This window comes from Zalophus californianus, chromosome 13 (assembly GCF_009762305.2).
Source record: "Zalophus californianus isolate mZalCal1 chromosome 13, mZalCal1.pri.v2, whole genome shotgun sequence".
NCBI classification, from domain to species: Eukaryota; Metazoa; Chordata; class Mammalia; order Carnivora; family Otariidae; genus Zalophus; species Zalophus californianus.
The window spans coordinates 77,163,637-77,184,555 of NC_045607.1; the positions used below are offsets into that span (position 1 = coordinate 77,163,637).

The 20,919-nt window shown below is 42.4% G+C and overlaps 1 protein-coding gene across 9 annotated transcripts in view; it reads left to right on the top strand.

The window, feature by feature from the left end:
* PRUNE2 (prune homolog 2 with BCH domain) overlaps positions 1-20,919 on the top strand; it is a 254,412-nt gene that overhangs the window by 210,678 nt on the left and 22,815 nt on the right. For 7 of the 9 annotated variants that reach the window (XM_027614380.2, XM_027614384.2, XM_027614387.2 and 4 more), the window contains 4 exons: positions 4,166-4,245; positions 6,182-6,382; positions 14,792-14,965; positions 18,041-18,049. In XM_027614380.2, coding sequence (XP_027470181.2) covers positions 4,166-4,245; positions 6,182-6,382; positions 14,792-14,965; positions 18,041-18,049 — 464 coding nt within the window. The remainder of the gene's footprint in view (positions 1-4,165; positions 4,246-6,181; positions 6,383-14,791; positions 14,966-18,040; positions 18,050-20,919) is intronic. The other 2 variants (XM_027614381.2, XM_027614385.2) reach the window with 1 other exon arrangement.

Consider the following 20,919-nt stretch of genomic DNA (forward strand, 5'->3'; position numbering starts at 1 on the left):
GTGACCTGACAGTGTCCAACTCACCCACCTCGACGGTGAGTAGCCCATGGCACCCTCATACTTGCTCATACCTAATTCTTTGGCCCTACACCTGCCACTTCCACTCTCATTTCATCTGTCAAAGCAAATCACCTGACCACCCTAATTTCAAAGGAGAGCAGGAAAATACAATTTTACCGTGTGCCCAGAAGGCTAAGAGCCAGAACTCTTTGATAAAGAGCAATAAGGATAATAAACCATCCAGCAAACAGACAGTTCTGGATCCATCCTCTAGATGGAGACATGGAGCTGAGAATCTGTTTGGGAGGTCAGCCATAGAAGAATCGGATTTGTATTTTACAGTCCCCTCAGCCTCTTCGGTAGCTCCGTTCTGTATACAGAAAACCCCAAATTAAATAGTGGTTATGGATGGATGAGGTAAAATATTTATCTTCACTCTGGACTGATTTGTTACCTAATAGATCTCGAGAGTCTTACATTATTTATCTTAAAACTCCATCTTGCTCAATTGCCAACAACTCTGGTTGGCTATGTCATTTCTATAAATATTTACGGACCCAAAGCATGAATGTGGTTGAAGTATTTACAATGAACACAACTGAGTTTTTTTCAGGTTTGCCTCTGGGCTATTTTGGTTCAGCTTTCCTTCTCTGTCCCGGTGGGTTTCCTAAAATGTCCCTATGGCCTTCTGTAATATCCATAGTTTGTGAGAGTCCCTCTTCTCTGGTCACCCCTGACCACAACCTTCAGCTTTCCCTTCTCCCATGCATGCCAACACTGGCTTTCCAGCACCTTCTTAACAGGGTCTCTGCTCTGTGTTGCAAAAAAGTAATGAGAGAAAAGGGCTCTATTCATTAAAATCAGTGAGTTCAAGGGCACTTATGGGCTCTCTGGAGATCTATGCCGTACTGAAATTTTCTTTTACCTGGGCTTATACCCAACTTGTAGTAACCTTCATTATGTTTTGTCCAACCATGACACATACTTCAATTAAATCCCTAATCCTGATACTATGTCTAAAATGAGGTAATGTAATACCTTAAACTTAGTCAATGCTGTATAATTTATGGAGTACTCACATGTATTATATTTATTCTCCACAGTCACTGTGATATCAGGTGTTTATTATCTCCATTTAAAATCACAAATGTGGTTGGATAATTTTCTCAGAGTTAATCAGAGTTTGTCAGTACTAACATAGAATATAACCCAGAACTATAGCCTCATATCTAGGACTCATTCAATTATTTTATGATGTTGCCCATAACTTATAAACAGTAACAAAACCTACAAATCTTTTTTTTTTAATTGAAGTATAGTTGACACACAATGTTACATTAGTTTCAGGTGTACAGCATAGTGATTCTATATGTTATGCCGTGTTCACCACAAGTGTGGCTGTCATCTGTCCCCGTACAATGCTGTTACAATACCATATATTCCCTATGCTGTGCCTTTCATTCCCGTGACTTACTCTTTCCATCACTGGAAGACTGTGTCTCCCACTCCCCTTCACTCATTTTGCCCATCCTCCAACTCCCTCCCCTCTGACAACCACCACTTTGTTCTCTGTATTTGTGGGTCTGTTTCTGCTTTTTGTTTGTCTTGTTTGTTTGTTTGTTTATTTTTAACATTCCACATATAAATGAAATCATATTTGTCCTTCATTGGCTGATTTCACTAAGCATAAGACCCTCTACGTCCATCCGTGTTGTCACATAAAAGCTACAAAAAATTGAGAGTGATACTATCTCTTTATTTTAAAGCTCTCATATTTATTTTTGAGCCAAGGCTAGCACCCTTATGTGCTCTGTGAAGTAGGTGCAGCTAAGATGTCTTTTTTTTTTTTAAGGTTGACTTGTAGAGGACTAGAGGAAATAATGTACATGCGCCGTTAGGTGATTTCAAGCTCAGTAATTCAACTCAACACATGTTTATTGGGCATTGACCTCTACCAGGTGCTGGAGACAAAATAGTAGAGACAGTCATGGTTCCTGTCCTCATGAGGCTTCAAGGCTAATACAGCAGGCAGTTAGAATAGATGACAAAAAGAACTACAGTGGTAATGGATAACTTTTCTTTTTTCCTTTTAGTGTTAGTTTTAGGCATCACACATTCTCCCTCTTTTATTGGTGTGGAAACTGAGACACAGAAAGATTAGACAACTTGCCATAGGACACACAGTGAGTGATAGAACTAAGATTGGAACCCAGCTGCTCTTACATAGCAATCTGCTGCTTTCTAGGTACTGCAGGGTGTATGCCAAGGAGAATACACACAGATTACTTCACATGACAAAGAATCATTGTAAAAAAATCTGAAAAGCTGCAGCATCTTGGAAAACCATCCTTCTGGGTCCCAGGACTTTCAAACCTGGGGCCTAGCACAGGTCTTCTCTTTACTCACCACCCCACCTGTATTGCTGGATAATTTGGTTTGCTGCCACCTAGTATGGTGTCTCTGTTTGACACCGCTTCTCTTGTTCCTGCCTGTATATTATTGTCTTTGACTAACACACCAACCTCTTGCTCACTGTCTTTCTGCCAGGGTGCAGCATTCATTTTATTTTATTTTATTTATTTATTTATTTTAAGATTTTATTTATTTATTTGAGAGAAAGAGAATGAGAGAGAGAGAGCACGAGAGGGAAGAGGGTCAGAGGGAGAAGCCGACCCCCCGCTGAGCAGGGAGCCCGACACAGGACTCGATCCCGGGGACTCCAGGATCATGGCCTGAGCCGAAGGCAGTCGCCCAACCAATGGAGCCACCCAGGCGCCCGTGCAGCATTCATTTTAGGGAACACACAGGATAGAGGCCTCAGCAAGCATATGGAGAAAGGAACTGCCGGAGGTTGTGTTTTTGGGCTCTTTGGGGTTGATGGGTAACAACACGGGCATTCGGTTCTCTCAGGGAGCAGCACCGAGTGATCGGCGATAGTCACTAGTTTAACCCCATCGTCCCATTTCCACAAGAATGAGGCTCATCTGTTCTGTTCCTCTATTATCCTCAGCACAGAGTAGGTGCTCACTATCTAGCTGTCGAATAAATGAAGCACTACGTCTCACTAGAGACGAAGCATTTTTTTTTTTTCATCATAGTGCTTTGCTGACAGTAAGGGCTTTGACTTGGATCCTGGAGTTTGATCATCCAGGTAAGCAAATTCCAAATATGGTAGACCCAGATTCAAGTGGAGAAAAGTGTCAATAACCGGGAGGGAGAGATTAAATTTAGAACACTAACACAAAGGTTTATCAGGCTTACATTTAGATTAGTGCCTACATCACAAGGACTCACCCTAGATGAGTGAAGTTACATGGAAGGCATCAAGAAGAAAAATATGTTCTCATGATGAATGGGGATGTACTAAACAAGGAACAGGAGGTAGAAATAGGTCAAGGGGAATTCGCAGTGATCAGTGGTCAGCTTCCTATGAGAACATACACATTTGTCACAGTTTTCTCCAGTATTTTCCTATTCCCCTACAGTCCTGGGCTCAATACCGTTTAGAAAGAAGAGATGGTATCTCGTGACCAGAAATGTCTTCACCAACATATAATTCACCACAAATCTTTACATATTCAAAGAAGGATAGGAAATAACATCAGTTGGTGCCTTCTTAGGAATGTTAGGCGCTTTACATTTATTGCTTAATTTTTCAGCAACTCAACAAGGTAGATGGTATATCTCTGTTTTACTGATGAAGAGAGACCAGAGTCTGCTTTCCTCTGTTGACAGCAGTTTTATATGCTCAAATTTACACAGAGGAAGAGGTATATATGAAGTCAGGTCTGTCTTTACTCCAAAGCACGTGTGTTTCCTCTCTTGTTGAAAAAGTATTATTAAATGCCCACCGTAAGTATACTTTATTAGTTATTTGCTTTTCCTGTTTCTGATTCTTCCCTTGGTGTGTGCTTACTTATGTGAGCTAGTAGGAGAAATGACTTGCTCTGTACACAGAGTAAGATGGGTACCCATGGTTCTCATTCACAGTAACTGCAGAAAGTCTTTATTCTAAACGGGGCCACTTAACGATGGCTTCAGTGTACATACTTGGGTTTATTCCAAGCGAGTTGAAAATGTTATCCTGGAATCTCTGAGTTGCCTTTTCAGAGAAAATTAAATCCCACACAATTTTTTACACTCTCTGCATTTTTTTTTTTTCCAGACTGCCGTCAGAGGATGTAGGCATGGACATCCCCTTTGAGGAGGGAATGCCAAGCCCCAGTGCTGCAGACATGAGGCCTGGTGAGAGGAGCATTTGTTCATTTCCTTCAGCGCTAGTCTGTATCCAGACCTTGTCATTATTCAGTGAGAGAACCATTTCCTATGCATCCGACTTGTGATTTCAGTGATAAAAGTGAAGAGAAAAAAAAAAAAATATGTGTGAGGAGGGTGTTAGGCTGGATTTGGTTAATTTCCAAGTTGACTTGACCACTGATACTCACTAGTATGGGCCACCTTTGACCTCCTGGGCCACAGCTGTAACCACCAGTGTGTGGTAAGTGGCTACCATATATCAGAATACCAAATTCTAACTAACATCGACGTTCCCCAGATTTGTACTTCAGTGTGAGAATGTGTGAAATTAAAAAACGTGATGTCAAGAAGGCTCAGTATCCTGATTATTCAAACAAACAAACAAACAAGTACAACCCTACCTGCCATGGGTTTCCAGCTCAGGGCACGTATAAGAAGAATTTTAAATTTCCAGTTGCATCCTATTCTCACTTTGTACTAAGGTCACTCCGTGCACTGTACCAGCTTTTGGGATCATGCCAAGATCCTGAACCCTAATGTTATCAGCCAAACCTAGAATGAAGCAGGAAAAAGTCAGTTATTTATTTATTTTTCAGTCCAAGTATTTAGAGTGCATTTTTCAAGATTCTAGTCATGTCACATAATTATTTTTAAATGTTCTCTGGTCAGATAAGCCTGGTAGCCACTGCATATCCACACTGCTCTTAAAGTTTCACAACGCACTTGTGAATGATACAGGTATTAAGGCTATGGTTATCCTATATGGTAGTGGTTCACTGCATGTGGCTATTTAAATTAATTGAAATTTAAAATAAACTTGAAGAGTTCAGTTCTTCAGTTGCACTAGCTTCTTTTCAAGTGCTCAACAGCTATATAGAACATTTCTATCATCACCAAAAAACTCTTTTGGACAGCACTGCTCTGAGAATTCCTGTACTATAGAAACCCAATGTTTTTCAAACTTACTGGTCAATAGAAACGTTTTTCAAGTGTAATACTTAAAAACATTACATGGAACACAGTTCGGGTGATGTTCTATACAGAGAAAAAATTTTAATGACAAAGAAACAGAATCACTTTCCTTAGGACAAGACCAGAGTTACAATTCCATAACTGAGGGGTATACCAGATGGCCTTTCAAAAATGTGGTGATTAAGAATCCTAAAATTTCTATTTTTAGGTTAACTTTCTACCATTGTTGAATTGGGATTGACTTGGTTAAAAATGACTTCTCCAGCTCTACTTCCATTAAGTGAAAGTCACAGTAGGAGCAAGGTGCAGATTACATTGAGAGGATGGGAGCTACTTCCATGAGCCTTAACATATGAAGACTATCACTTATGATGTAGGAACCAATGTCAAGAAATATTAGTGACTACTTGAGCAAATAATGTAATTTGGGAAGATACCCCAGTTTTATTTAAAAAATAAAATTCCAGTCAAAGAAAGATCACTACAGATCATACGCAGAGTTGTCAGGAACTGCAGAGAAGTATTTTGGGAGTGCCCGTGAACATAATAGATAAATTTCTTATCCTTCATTCCATAGGAGTGAAGTCTACAAGAACCATTATGAGATCTGTGTACACTTAGCTGTTTTTCTTATGCATCATAAAAATTCAATTCATTGTTGTATCATTGTCAAGTTCTGAAACCTGAACAGGGCGGGTCCGAAAACTGGTTTTCTGCTCCTTTTGCAATGGCTCCCACTTTTTATTTCTATGTGGCCAGGACTGATGTGGCTGGGATGAGCCAGTACTGAGGCCTGCTGGTCAAGAAGGGGATCCAAATTCCATGTGAGGGTTTTTAGCAGGTGTGCCTTTGCTTAAAGGCCTTAAAAATGTTTTTCACTGGGGCCCACACCCACTGTTGGCAGCCATGTATATGGTCTAATACTTGATGTTCCTATTTTTTTCTTCTTTAGAACCTCCTAATTCTCTGGATCTTAACGACGCTCATCCTCGGAGAATCAAACTCACAGCCCCAAATATCAATCTTTCTCTGGACCAAAGTGAAGGGTCTGTTCTCTCTGATGATAACCTAGACAGTCCAGATGAAATTGATATCAACGTGGATGAACTCGATACCCCTGACGAAGCAGATTCTTTTGAGTACACTGGGCATGGTAAGTCGCCAAGTTGTCAAGGCCAAAGTTATGTGAAAATTGAAAGATGATCTAAGTGGCCCTGGGAACAAACCTCCTATTTTGTTGCTGGTGGCTCCTTTCTGTGATTTCTAAAATCTTTTGTTTGTATCTCAGGTCATAGGTGGCTGTGACAGTTCAGAATATAATAGAGCAGGTATGGTTCACAGAGATCATACATAGCCACTGCTCCTTTGTTAAACACTTATTCTTGGCAAGCCTTGTGGTAAGTCCTGGGGTTGCAGGAAAACTATTACATGCTGTGTTGTAAGAAAATTGGGGCTGGGTTTGCACAGAAAGAGAATTGAATCTGGAAGATAACATGTGGAGCAGAAAAATTAGAGCTTACTAATTTCTCTGTACAACTCCCCCTGTCTGGAATGTTCTTCCTTGAAGATCATTCATGCCTGGCTCCTTCTCTTTATTCAGATCTTAATCAGATGTCACCTTCTCAGAGAGGCCTTCCTTAACCTCTGTCACCAAAGGAGCTCCCCACCTCCCAACCTAGTCACTTTCTATCCCTCTACTTATTTTATTTTCCACGTGTCAGTAATTGAAATCCTATCATTTAACTATTTGGTTTATGTTTATTGTCTTTCCCTTCCCACTAGAATATCTGCTTTGTGAGGGCTGGGACTTTATTCTGTTCATTGCTATATCTCCCGTAAAATAGAAAGGAAGGAGGGATGGCCTCAGGGTGAAGAATAAAAAGGAAGACAAGTGAGAGTTGCTGGATCAAACACTGACATTCCTGATAGGAATATCAGTCTCACTTTAGTTCTTCCTCTTGCTCAGTAAAATCGGGTTTAAGAAATTATACCCAAATACAAAGCATGTGCTTTATAAAATGGCATTACATAGTTTCTAGTTTACAGGGTGGTATTCTCTGACTTTATAATATTTGAAATTCAAAGCAGGAGTATCCTGGACAAAGCTATTGCTTTTATACATTAGGAACATTATTACGGTCAAAAAACAAATACCACAATATGCAATGATGCCCTGACACTTACACAGTGTCATTCCTAGGAGAACATAATTAGGAAATTAGGAAATTCATCAGATTCGCTCATTAATTCAACCAACGATCATTGAGCCACCAGGACTACCACTATGACCAGCACGGATTCAGACCCTGCCTTTACAGAGGCTAAGCCTTAACTTCCTCAAGTCAAAAGAATGGGAAATGGCTAAGCTACCTGTGTGACAGTTTCTTCTGTTTAAGTAGAGATTTTATATTGCACCGTGGCCGTGTTCTCAGATTTCTGCAGTCATCTGGGTATTCGACCCTGTAAGTGGAAAGACACAAAGAGAAGGTGAAAGGTCTTGAGTTCATATTCTTTCCTCCCATCCCCAAGACTCTTCCCCAGCTACTCCGTCCACCCCGGCGGCCCCCAGCTGCCCCCAGCTGCCCCAGCCCTTGAACTGCTAATACCTTCCCACGTGAAAGAATCCTGCCTTGCCTCCCATCCCACAGAAGACAGCTGTGGCGTGAGCTGGCCCCTCCCTCTCTCCCCCTGCACTTCCCTGTTGCCCTAGAGAGAGCCGTGTCACACCACATCTGAACCTTTTCTGTTTATAAATAGCAAAACTGCCAAGCGAAGTGGCGGTAGCTAAGCAAACTGGTAATTAAAGCTGCCCCTGGCTGACACAGTTCCTTTTATTCCATCAATACTGTTTTGTTGAAGGAACCAGTTTCACAACCACAACCCTACATTTAGGTCTTAAATTCAAAGGATGGAATTTTAATGTAAGTTGAATTGTAAAGCCCACCTTGATTTTCAAATGACAGATGTATCGTCAGACGCTGTTTTAAACCAACAAAAACATTAAGCTTGGAGAACACAAAGGGCATCTGAGTAGCTTTATTTTATAAACAGGCAGCGATAGATAACAGACTCTAGAGGAGAAGTGAGTTCATTTTAGTCCCAGAGTATGAAATCAATGCATGAAAGCAGCATGTTTGTGGGTTTCTTGTGTAAGCATTTGGAACCAAGTGTATACATCCTAAACAACATTGGAGTTTTGGAGGCACTGTGTTTCAAAATGTTTGGTCAGTGATTTCTTTAATGAACCCTTTCCGAGTGCTTACTGCGCACCAGGATTTGGGCTAGGTGCTTTATAAATATTAAGTATATTAATCCTCAGCTCGGGGAATGTCAGCTCTATGGATAGGTATCCCGTTTAGCCCATTTTAAGATGAGAACACTGAGGCACGGGTTAAATAATTTACCTAAGGTCACATAGCTAGTAAATATCAGAGCCAGCATTCAAACCCTGAGTTATCGTCCTTGACTTCGGGGCCATGCTGCTTCTCCAGAATATACTGACGATGAATAGGAGAGGGTCTTTTACAAGATGAGGCTAGCACTCCAGAAGCCAAGCCCGATGGCCCTACCTGTACATTTATTTACATGCCCTTTTATCCGGCCATTTTCCTGATTTCAAGGCTCTTACTTTACCAAGCACTTGAAGAACTTTCATTTGCCTGTTTTATTCTGTAGCTGATGACCAAGCATTCCTGGCAGATTATTTGCCCACAATGTGGTTTTGCTTATGAAACGTTTTTTTGAATCTCACTCTCAAAAGACATTGAATTAGTCTCCATTTCCAAGCAATTTTCTTTAATAATCGTGTCCAAATAGTTGGAAAATACCATTCAAAGTACCAATATAATTAAATCTTGACTTCCTCTGGTACTTAGGTGCCAGAGATACCAAAAACATGTAGATACTGAAGGATTTAGGAGGTCAATCTTTCAAATTAAGGGAGATCTGAGCCTTTTTATAAAAAAAAATTATTTATTTAATACTAGTCCTAGAAACTTAAAAATATCCAAAGGTGAGAAAAATGATGACCTATTTCTGTTTTCCAAACCCACCTCAGTTATTTTTTTACCATAACTCAGATCTCAGCAAAAGCATTTCATAGGGGAAATGGAAAAATGATAAAGAATTCTAGCCTGAATATTTCTGATAAGGATGGTGTAAGAAACACTCATGTGCTTTTATATTTTTTCCTCCTAGGCTCCTAAGTGATGGTTAGTGACCTCATTTAAGCTACCTTTTCTTTTTTCTTCCTTTCTTTCTTTTTTTTTTTTTTAAGATTTATTTCTCTGTTTGAGAGAGAGAGAGAGAGAGAGCATGTGAGAGCATGGGGGGGGGGGGGCAGCAGAGGAAGGTGGGGAGAGAGAGAATCTTAGGCAGGCTCCACGCCCCACGCATCACCCAACTCAGGACTCGATCTCACGACCCTGAGATCATAACTTGAGCCAAAGTCAAGAGTAGGAGACTTAACCGACTGAGCCACCCAGGCACCCGTAAGCTACCTTTTCTAGAACCCCTAATAACAAACAGTTAACAGGGTGAATAAGGTGCTCCACCATTTTCTCCAGAAAATCAGGCAGTCACTTCATTTAACTTCTCCACCTACCATGGTCCACTGCCCTTAACAGCCTGCCGGTAACCAGCTTATAAAATCGATTCTATGTTTTAACTACATATAAACTACCCCTAACTAAAATAAGCGTTAATCTTATTTTGTTTTACCCACAAGCAACCTTAGGCCATAGGATGTGGTCTACAAGGAGGATTCTTCCTTTTACTGGTCAATGCTGGGTTTTACAGACAAATTAACTGCCTCCCTGCTCTCTGTCAGCAAAACAACTTTTAAAAGCTCCCTTCACTGTGTACAGGATGCCTTTCCTCCAACAAGATAAAGTTCAAACAATGTCCACTAAGGTTATTCACATTCTTGGTGTCTGATCACAGTGTAGAGAGCTAGTCACCTTTCCCAGACACAGGTCCCTGCTGGAGGCTCCAGCAGACAACCACCTCTAGGGAGGCTGTATGCACACCAACGATGCCTTCCCCATCGTGGCCCGTACAGCATGGCCCATTTGGGAACTTGTGTACTAAATCATCCCCTGAAAGACAAAGGAAAACGTTCAAGTCGGCTCCTCCCCAGGGCTTAACTGACTTCAGCAGTCACCAGGGAGAAAAGCTTGTTATTAAGGAAAGAAGACAAAGAAAATCAAGCATTTCTCAGTGAAAAGGGCATCGGACCAAAAGTTAAATTTGGCGGCCCTGGGGATAGAGAGTTAAATTGAGTCCTGAAATTTGTGAAAATAGAAAATGATGACCGTGGTGGGGGTTAGGGGATGGGGTTAGGGTAAAGCAGAAGAATTATGAAGATCGGGAGCATATTGCTAATTCAAGGGAGTAAAGAAAGCCATCTTTATTTCTTACTAGCTTATATTGTGGACTTTTAAAAATGAACACTTTGAGAATTTACTGTACCCCAAGCTCTTCAATAATTTATTTTGCCCATTTACATCAATCGGAAGAGGTGGGGAAAGGAGAAGGAACCCCAGAACCTTACCAGCTCCCCGTCTCTGAAACAATTGGGATAACATGTCATAAAAAGGCCCACACCTTTATCCCCAAATGAGTAATAGTGCTTTAAAAAAATAATAAACTGCAGGAAAATGCTAGTATACATACATATTTTTAGGTAGAAGTGCTCATTCTTACTATGATACAGTGATCAAAAAACATAAAGACAGGGGCACCTGGCTGGCACAGTCGGCTGGGGTCATAATCTTGGGGTTGTGGGATCGAGCCCCCATCCGGCTCTGTGCTCAGTGTGGAGTCTGCTTGGGATTCTCTCTCCCTCTCCCCCTGCCCCACCTGCTCGTGTTTTCTCTCTCTCTCTCTCTCTCTCAAATAAATAAGTCTTTAAAAAAAAAACCCATAAAGACAAAAATTAACAGATTCAGCTATATAAAAATATGAAATTTCTGTTTGATAAAAATATCAGTTTAAAAGGTAAGCACAGGGGCGTCTGGCTGGCTCAGTAGGTAGAGTGTGCAACTCTTGATCTCAGTTGTGCATTCAAGCCCCATGCTGGGTAGAGAGATTACTTGAAAGTAAAATCTTTAAAAATAAAGAAAGAAAGAATAAGAGCTAAGCACAAAGCAGGAAAATAATTATGGTGTATGACAAAGTTCTATATAAAGAACTCAACAAATCAGTAAGGACCATAATAGGCAGACGACCTTACAGGTGCCTCCTTGTCAGTAAGGAAAATATAAATAGCCAATAAACACTTAAAAATTTTCACCTTCTTTAATAATTAAAGGAATACAAATTAAAAGAATCAAAAGACAAGTTTCACCCCAAATTGTCCAGGGTTAAAAACTTTGCTATCTTCTAGAGTCTTTGATAGTATGAAGAAACAACTACTCATATATTTTGGTGTGACATATTCAAAGGCAAAAATACCCATGAAAATTTTAAGTCCTTAAAGCTTCTGAGTCAGCATCCAACTGCTAGGAAGTTAACCTCTAGCAGTATGCGCACTTGTAAGACAGGATACCTGCACAGAGATACTTCCAGAAGCAAATTCTTTATCAGAACAACAACAAAAGAGAATAAAACTAAATTTCCATCACTATGGGATTGATAAGCTAAAAAACATCAGTCAAATGGAACACTCTAGGGCTCCTTTGTAAAATAAGCAGGGTTTAGGGGCACCAGGCTGGCTCAGTTGGATGAGCCTGTGACTCTTGATCTCGGGGTCGTGAGTTCGAGCCCCACGTTGGGGATAGAGAGTATCATAAATAAACAAACTAACTAAAAAAATGAGAGGGTTTATATCCACTGAAATGAAAAGTAGCCTATGCTATATTTTTAGGTAGAAGTACCTTATAGAAGAATATGTATGAAATATGCAGAATAGGGGGGCACCTGCGTGGCTCAGTCAGTTAAGCGTCTGCCTTCGGGCAGTTCATGTTCCCAGGGTCCCGGGGGTCAAACCCCGCATGGAGCTCCCTGCCCAGTGGGGAGTCTGCTTCTCCTTCTGCCCCTCCCCCTGCTCTCTCTCTCTCTCTCTCTCTCTCTCTCTCAAATAAATAAATAAAATCTTTTTTTTTAAAGATTTATTTATTTATTCATGAGAGACAGAGAGAGAGAGAGAAGCAGAGGGAGAAGCAGGCTCCCAAGGAGCAGGGAGCCCGATGCGGGACTCGATCCCAGGACCCTGGGATCATGACCTGAGCCGAAGGCAGACGCTTAACCATCTGAGCCACCCAGGCGCCCAATAAAATCTTTTTTAAAAAGCCACATAGGGACACCTGGGTGGCTCCGTGGATTGAGCATCCTACTCTTGGTCTCAGCTCAGGTCTTGATCTCAGGGTCGTGACTTTGAGCCCCACGTTGGGCTCCGTGCTGGGTGTGGAGCTACTTAAAGGGGGAAAAAAAAAAAAAAGAACATGCAGAATATATAGAATAATCATACTTTGGGGGAGGTGAGTGTGCTTGTGTGCATGTACATGATAAAAAGAACACACAGCAAACCATAATGAGTGAAAGTGGCCCTGGGGACTTTTGCGGTTTTGATGAACGATGTCTGCATTGCTTGAACTTTTATTAGCATTTTATTTTTATAACCAGAAAAAAGAATATGGCATACAAATGTTTTTAAATGAGGTAGCCTCAGTAAAAGCATGCAGAAAACAAAACAGTCACCCCACATAGATCACGTGGGTCAAGCTAGAGCAGGCCAGAAAGTCCCAAATAAGGATAAAGAGGGGCTGGCGGACGGTGAGTTTGTTGCAAGGCAGAGCGTGTATGGACAGGAACATTGAAGACAAGCCCACATCAGAGCCGGGAGTTCTGAGGGCACAGAGACCAGATGGAAAACAGGGTCCCAGGAAGGGAGCGAAGATAAGCATCCAGGGGCCCTCAGCCAAGAGGCAGGGAGAAGCAGGAAGGGATTTCAGCCTGGGAGTCCAGTGCAGATGGATGGATTTGCGCCAGTGACACAGAGCTTGGTCTGAAGCCAAAAGTTGTTGCTTCCTGTCCTTAGTAAGATGAGGAGCACTGGAGGGAATGCAGAGGGAAGCAAGGCTCTGTAGGTGGTGGTAGCTGTTGGTGTTGGCAAAAAAGGGTAGGATTGCTTCCCAGCTGGCTTTCAGTTTGCTCTTCTAAGTCACAGGTAATTAGACACGTTTGAATGTGTCTTGAGGAGTCTTCCAGAACATAATGGCTTTGTTGTGGCCCCCTCCCCAATTACCTATATTTTCAGGAACTTGTCCAAGCTTTCCTTTATTTACCCATTCGCCTCAGTTTTCACTGAGTGCTCTGTGCAGGTGTCCAAGCTAAGTGTGGAGTTGGTTGGTGGAGGTGAATAATAAAAGGTGATTCTGGCACAGTTTCTTGGCCCAAGGAATTCCCAGCCTGGTGGTAGAATAAGGAGAGTGAGACAATCACACATTTAGGATATAGTGTGATAGCAAACTAACTCAAAGTCAGTTTTTGCGTGGGCATGTCTACTATAATACCTATAATCACTGCTGTAATATCTACCATGCCTGACATATAGTAGATATCTAATGAAGTATTACTATTCTTATTGTCAAAGTGCCATAACATGAATATAAGTAAAGTACAATATAAATCAAAGATCCTTTCCCATGAATGGAAAAGTAAGAATGATAGTATCTCACAGAATTATTGGGAAGGTTAGAAATAATGTTTTCCTTCACATTACTTAAACATACAAAGAATAACCACTGCTAAACTCTACGAGTAGCTGAAGTAAACATGAAAACAATTGCTGCTTATTCTTTAAAAACAAACAAACAAACAACACCGTTGTTGCTTTTTTTTTTGGATGCACAAGAGTGGGTAGTAAATGTTTCTCCAAAGAACGTTCAGTGGACTTTTTTATTGCCATGTGCACCCACCAAATAGGAGTGTTATGAATTTTTGGCCTTGGAGGATTTCTGGTCTATGAAGCTGTTTGTTTCTTGCTTAACATAAAATCTTTCGGTAGCATATTTTGAAAAATCCATTGGAAGTAATACCGTATTTCTGCCCAAATTTGCTCCCAATAGGGAAGGGGGCTCAATTCTTTTGTAAGAGTCTTGGGTGGGGGGCAAAGGGGGGTGGGGGTGTGGTCTTAGGCTGGTGGTATCATCAAGATACTAACCACTTAGGATATACCAGGATATGTGGCCCAAGGAAAACAAAATTAGCTGGGCCTGATAAATCACCTTTTACCCCATGAGAAGGGTCCCCAGTCTTCAACCTGAATGATCAAGGATGAATTGGTACCGGCCTATACTCCCTTAGTCCACTGACACAAGGTGGCTCTAGCCCTGCACATGTCCCCACCCTCAGCCTGGCCTTAGCATGGACTTGGTGGTTCAATCCATCAATAAATAAGACTTCACTGAACATCCTTTATGTGGTCATGATGCTGTTCAGCTCTGTAAGAGTTGTGCCAAACAGGGAGTGCCCTCAGGTTGGCTCTGCCAGGAGATAGCTCACTGAACTGCCTCAGCTGTGGAGTCTTGCTCTTCAGTCCTTCTCTGTGCTTCGCTTCCAGAGGGTTCCACATCTAACAAAGATTCTGGCCAAGAGTCAGAGTCTATCCCAGAGTATACAGCAGAAGAGGAGCGAGAAGACAATCGGTTGTGGAGGACAGTGGTGATTGGAGAACAGGAACAACGGATTGACATGAAGGTCATCGAGCCCTACAGGAGAGTCATTTCTCATGGAGGTAGTCAAGCGCTTTGTGAATCGGGGACGTGGGGACCAGGGCAGCCATATATATGTGTGTGTATATATATATAATTTTTTTTTTAAGTAGAAAATGAAACTAGGGTTCTCTGCATCATGACATCCTCAAAACCTATTCTGCAATCAGTATTCAGGGGACTGTAGAGCTTAAGTACATTACCTCAGACTTAACTCTATAAACATTGCAAAGCCTATGTAAAAAATAGCTCTCCGATGTGAAAACTGCTTTTTCACTCCACATATCTGACAGCTATAATCTTCTGGGCAAATTTCTGGAAAACTGTAGTTGTCCAATTTAATGATATCTGTTTGGAATTCATATGGGTCAGTTTTAGGTTATTTTTTATTGAAATATAGTTAACATACAATATTATATTAGTTTTAAGTGTACAACATAGTGATTTGACACACATATATATACATTCTGAAATGCTCAACAGACTTCCAGTTATAAAATAAATGAGTCACGGAAATGAATAGTACAGCACAGGGAATATAGTCAATAATATTGTAATAATGTTGTATGGTGACAGATGGTGGCCACACTCACTGTGGTTGTAGGGTTTAACTGAATCGCTTCCGAGTCTCTACTACCATGGCCTGTAGTAAGATCACTACCCCAGAGGTGCTTCTCATAAAAAAAATGGTCTTTCGAATCCTCTTAGGAGCTTTAAGAAATCTCTTCAGACTCAGCCTGCTTGTTTTTTTCCCCTATCTGAAGTTTGCTTTTCTATAGACTCCATTACATCCGGGCCTGACAACAGGCATTTCTGGTAAATGCCTCCACCTGCTTAGGGAGGGACAAGGGAGAGAAAAAAAACTGTGTTCCGTATTTCCAGTGCTTTTTAGGAGCTCCAGGAGCCTTGATTAATTTTGGAATCACAAAAAGTCATATGAGCACAGGCAACACATTTAATGTTGTCAACTTCAGAAAACGGCTTTTTTTTTTTAATCTTTCTGCTGCATGCGCTCCTTTCCTGCAGGCCTGAGGCACCACCCTAAACACTCAGCTGTTCCAGAAAAAGTGTAAGCTGACAAGGCAATTGTTGCTCTTTCTTCCTTAACAAGGACAGGGAAATAAGTGTCTTGGCGCTGCATTAAACCCTTAGCTTTTGTTTTTAACGAGCAGAAGGACATTTTGGTTTTTTCCATCAAACTTCCCTCCACCAGCCGATTATCCATCTTCCACCCTTGCATAGTTCCCTCCATGTAAGTATCAGCATCGGCCAGGGATCCCCACCTTGTGAGTGAAAGAAGATGCCCATAGGTGCCCCTGGCCATGACCTTCCTTTGCCCTGCCTCACTCTTTGTGACCTGAAATGGTAATATGGCCCATGATAGCTGCTGTGCGGCTGGAAGCCGTTCCCTCCAAGGGAAACCTTTCCACAGCCTCGCAGAATGAGAGCGGGCCTGCTCGTGCTGCAGGCGACAGACCATGGGCCCTAGAGTTGACCCTTTCATTCTTATGACGCAAACCACAACCTGAACATCATCCCAGATCTTCCCAGAAACTCATCCCTCCTTTGCACCACCCATTGGGTATTTCTGGTTTGTTTGCTTTTTGGAAATAAAAAGAAAACAAAATGGAGGCTGACGATAAAAGTAGCCCGTGCCCATTCCAAAAAAGGTCAAAAACGGTAGAAAAGTCTGTCAAAGTAAATCAGAGTCACCCAGTGATAATCCGTATGAATGTCTTAAATCAAGAGCCCTTTTGTTGGGAAGAAGGGGCCTCACAGCCTCCCTGTTTTCCTGAGGCCGGATTATCTCTCCTTTCCCTGGCAGCCTCACCTGCTTGTTCTTTCAACCCCGGTGAAAGCAGGTGGGTTGGGTGGGAGGGTTGAGCCCATCCATCGGCTGATCTGCTGCCCGAATCAGGAAAGAGGGATCATCATCAACACAGCAGGGTCAAAACAAAGCCACTGCTTCTGCCTCTCACACTCCTTGTGACAATGCAGCGCACCCCTCAAGGATAACGTGGTTTGCTGTGCCCTGCATCCTCGCCCCCCGCCCCCCCGCCCCAGCGTCCGCTCCCCTCCGTTCTGTGTCCGTGAGCCCAGTTTTGTCCGTGTGACTGTCCAGTTTGTGTGGAAGAAAAGGCTGCCTTTCCTGTGCCCGGCTGCCACCCCCCCGCCACCTCCGGCCTTCTCCAGGCGCTGGCCTGCATGAGTGTGCCCCTGGCTTCACCCCCCCCACCCCCAGCCAGGACGGTAGCGAGACGCCACCTCTCCCCACCCCCTGAGCAGCTTTTGTGCTCCGTAGGTAAAGACAATGCAGATTTTACTTCTGAATTTGCCAGAGCTCGGCCCGCTGTGTTGGAAGCTGACACCACCTTCTTAGGCTTTAAGGATCATCAAGCAGCCCTCCCTAGAGACCAATCCATTGCAGTTTGTGAGCCTGGCTTCTGATGAGCATTTAAGAGGGAGCGCTCCATAGTGGGCATGGGTCTCGTCTGGGTGTCTTCCCTTTTGCTCTGACGAGCTTTTCCCATTGAGGCCAACAGGAAAGGGGCGGCAGTACAGTGCGGTATTAACTGCAAGATGGGGGTCATGTAAATCGCTGCCTCACTTGGCTGCAAAGCCAGGCTCTTGCCAAGGGTCCCTGCCAGTTGGGCACAGCTGTGAGAGCAGTATGGAGACAAATAGTTCAGTCTTCAGCTTTGGTGACCTTGATAGGAGCTATTGTAAGAGGCCTTGTACGCAATATAGAAGAACAGAGTTCAAGCCCTGTCTTTGTTGCTAATTACTCTATGACCTCGGTGCATGACCTAACTTCTGGGGCCTCAACTATGTCATCAGTCAAAAGAGGATGATTCTCAGAGTCAGTGTCACCTCCCATGAGCCCATGAGCAATATTCCCGTTATCTGCTTCAATAAAAGAACAAAGAGAGGTCTGGGTGGGTTTGATCAACAACAGTGCGGGGTCACATTAAGGCCAGGAACTGGCTTTTTTGACCTTGGAACAGAGGATGCGTTTAAATAACGTAGGACGGTCACACCAAAGCATTATAATGAGAAGTTTCCTTTCTTCTTTCTTTACTTCTCTTATTTCATTATAGGAGATTCAGGTAACTTCTCTGCAGTGTTGCTGAACAAATGGCCCCGGAAAGAATGAGGAGAAGAGTTGCAGGCTGGTGTGTGTGTGTGTATGTTTTGGTTGCGACTGTGACATCTTCCCTTCTCTCTCCATTCCATTTGCTGGCCATCAAATTTGTGTTACGTCCCTTTCCTCTCTGTTCTGCCTCAGGTAAGGTTTGCATTATCACCGCAGAGGGTCTCAGGAGGCCCCATGGTGGGATTGCGCATGCACCTCCACGCACACACCCCGAACTCACCTCCTGGTTACTAAGAAGAGAGTCAGGTAAAATACATGTTTATAAAAAACCGAACTTCAGATGAATCATTCGGCTGCTGGAAGCCAACTTCACTTGAGTAAGCTGCATAGTTAACATAGAAGTTGGCTTAGCTGACCCCCTTGAAGGCATCTGTGGGAGACAAAAGGCAAGTGGGACCACTCATTCCAGCGATTGCCCTTTGCCAGCAATGATGATCTGAAGTATCTCCAGAGCCTAATAACAGTGGCACCAGATCTTGGTTTGGAAGGAAAACTTCCATGAAGATATCTTTTTCTTCTAGTTCCTTCTGACATCTCAGGTCTTACCTCATCCTGTTCTCTTCCTCTGTCTTTTGCCTCTTCTTCTGTTCCTACAGCTCCTCTCCCCAAAAGTACAAAAATCCACCTTCATTTGTAAATTTCAGGAAGTTTTCTATAAAGAGACGTTCCTGACTTAGACAATGACCAAGAAGTGGTGAGCTGATTCTTCAGTATTCCTTCAATTACATGCCCCTAAATGAACACACCACCACAGCATTCCAAGGACAGACACACTGACGCAAAGAGCTAAAGTGCCATGTAAGATGACTAGTCCTGAACTACTGTTTATAAACCTCAGACTGTCCTTTAAAAAAAAAAAAAAAATCTTAGAAATTCTCCAGAAACAGAAAAATCAAAGTAGCTGCATGGTCATGACCTTGAGATTATTTTGACACCCTGGGGCCAGGCAGCTCCTCCTAGAAAGATGCTTTTTGAAAGGATGCTTTTGTACTTGTTTTTAAGTTGGATTCATTACTTCTGTTATCTCTTTTAATGGACCCAGTCCTTGTCGTTGCGCTGAGTCCAAATTGCGTACTTTTGTGGTGTTAGCGTTAGCGGATCAAAGCTGCTTTACCCTTTGTGGGTTTTCATTCGGTTATGAACCTTCTTAAATGCAATTGTTTGGTCAAACAAACTCTCCTTGTATTAAAATAAATCTTCTGCCATTGGAGAAGGAGATTTATTTCCTTCACATCTCATTCAAAAAAGAAGTTGGTAAATACCCACATGTTGGAAAAGACAAAACAAGGCAAATAATCCATAGGGAAGCTACCCCAATCTGGTTTTGCAAACATGTGTTACATCGGGTGTGTACTTACATCGGTAGCATCTTCTAAGACATGGAGAGTAAACACTGCATACAGCAACCTCAGGTTAGTCATACACACAAACCCATAATTTGATATATTTTTAGTTGGTATCACTCTCTGCCCCCACCTCTTTTGTGGTAGTGTCATGCTCTCTATCTTTGTAGAGAACATCTTATTAAACTGCTTTTCAAGAGTTAAGCCCATCCAAGTCTATATCCAGCTGGTATTTTACTGCCATGTAATCACCAGAGGGGTATTTAGAGTCCTGGAAAAAAAAAAAAAAAAAATGAAGCGCACTGAGTTCTGATGAGGCTGGCGGGTAGGTCCTGTCCACCTCCTCAGAGCTCTGAGGCAACTCTGTCTAATGACTCTGAAATCCAGAACTCCATGATAGGACAGAAATGCCGAGTGCTGAAAAAGGGATATTAAAAAAAAAAAAAAATGGAAACACAGTGGAGCGCCTAGGTGGCTCACTGGGTTAAGGGGCTGACTCCTGACTTCGGCTCAGGTCATGATCTCAGGGTCGTGAGATTGAGCCCCGTGTCGGGCACAGTGCGGAACATGGGGCCTGCTCAGGATTCTCCCTCTCTCTCTCTCTCTCTCTCTCCCCCTCTGCCCCTCCCCCCACTTGTGTACGTGCTCTCTCTAAAATAAATAAATCTCAAAAAAAAATGAAAATAGTGCATTGCTTCCATTTTTAAGTCTGAAAGACACGTGAGATTCCACGCATTCACCTGTGGGGTTTGACCAACAGCTGCCATGAGTTTCAAAAGATGAGCTCTGAGGGAACACGGAGCTTAAAGAAGGGGACAGAACTCTCAGATGTGGGTAAAGTGTCCTGAGATGTCCCTACATTGTCCTTGACTCAGGAGTTCCACACTTGCCTTTTATCTTCTCAGCACCACATGCAAGTAGACCTCCACCTCTGTTCCCTGTCCACGTTACCAGGAAGTAATTCTCAAGTTTTCCCCAAAACATGTATTTTCATAAAACTCAAAGAGAGGTCAGCTTTAACCAGGCCCTTCTTGAGTTTGCTCCTTTTTAAAAAGATGGGGCTCTGAATTCTGTCTCAGTTATTCTAGGCCTAGCCAGAACTTTCCATGTGTCCCTGCACTGTCTGTTGAATCTGGAGACCCAGGGATGCCACAGGCAAGTGAAAAAGTCCTCAGAATCAAAATAAAGGTGCTTTTACTTGTCAGCTTACTAGTATCTGGTCACTGGAGTATGTACATCTAATTATATTGCAGTTCAGTGACTAGATTTTCCCTTTAAATTAGCCAGAGTCTAAAACTGAAAAAAGCTAACGAGAATCAAACAGAACCTCTCAGCTGGTAAAGGACAGAGCATTATATAAATTAGAAACCTGTCAGTCAAAACCCCCATCCTTTGAAGAGCTGAATATTTATATACCCTATTCATGATGATGTAGAACACACATAATCGTCCGCAAGTGGATATACTATATATGCAAATA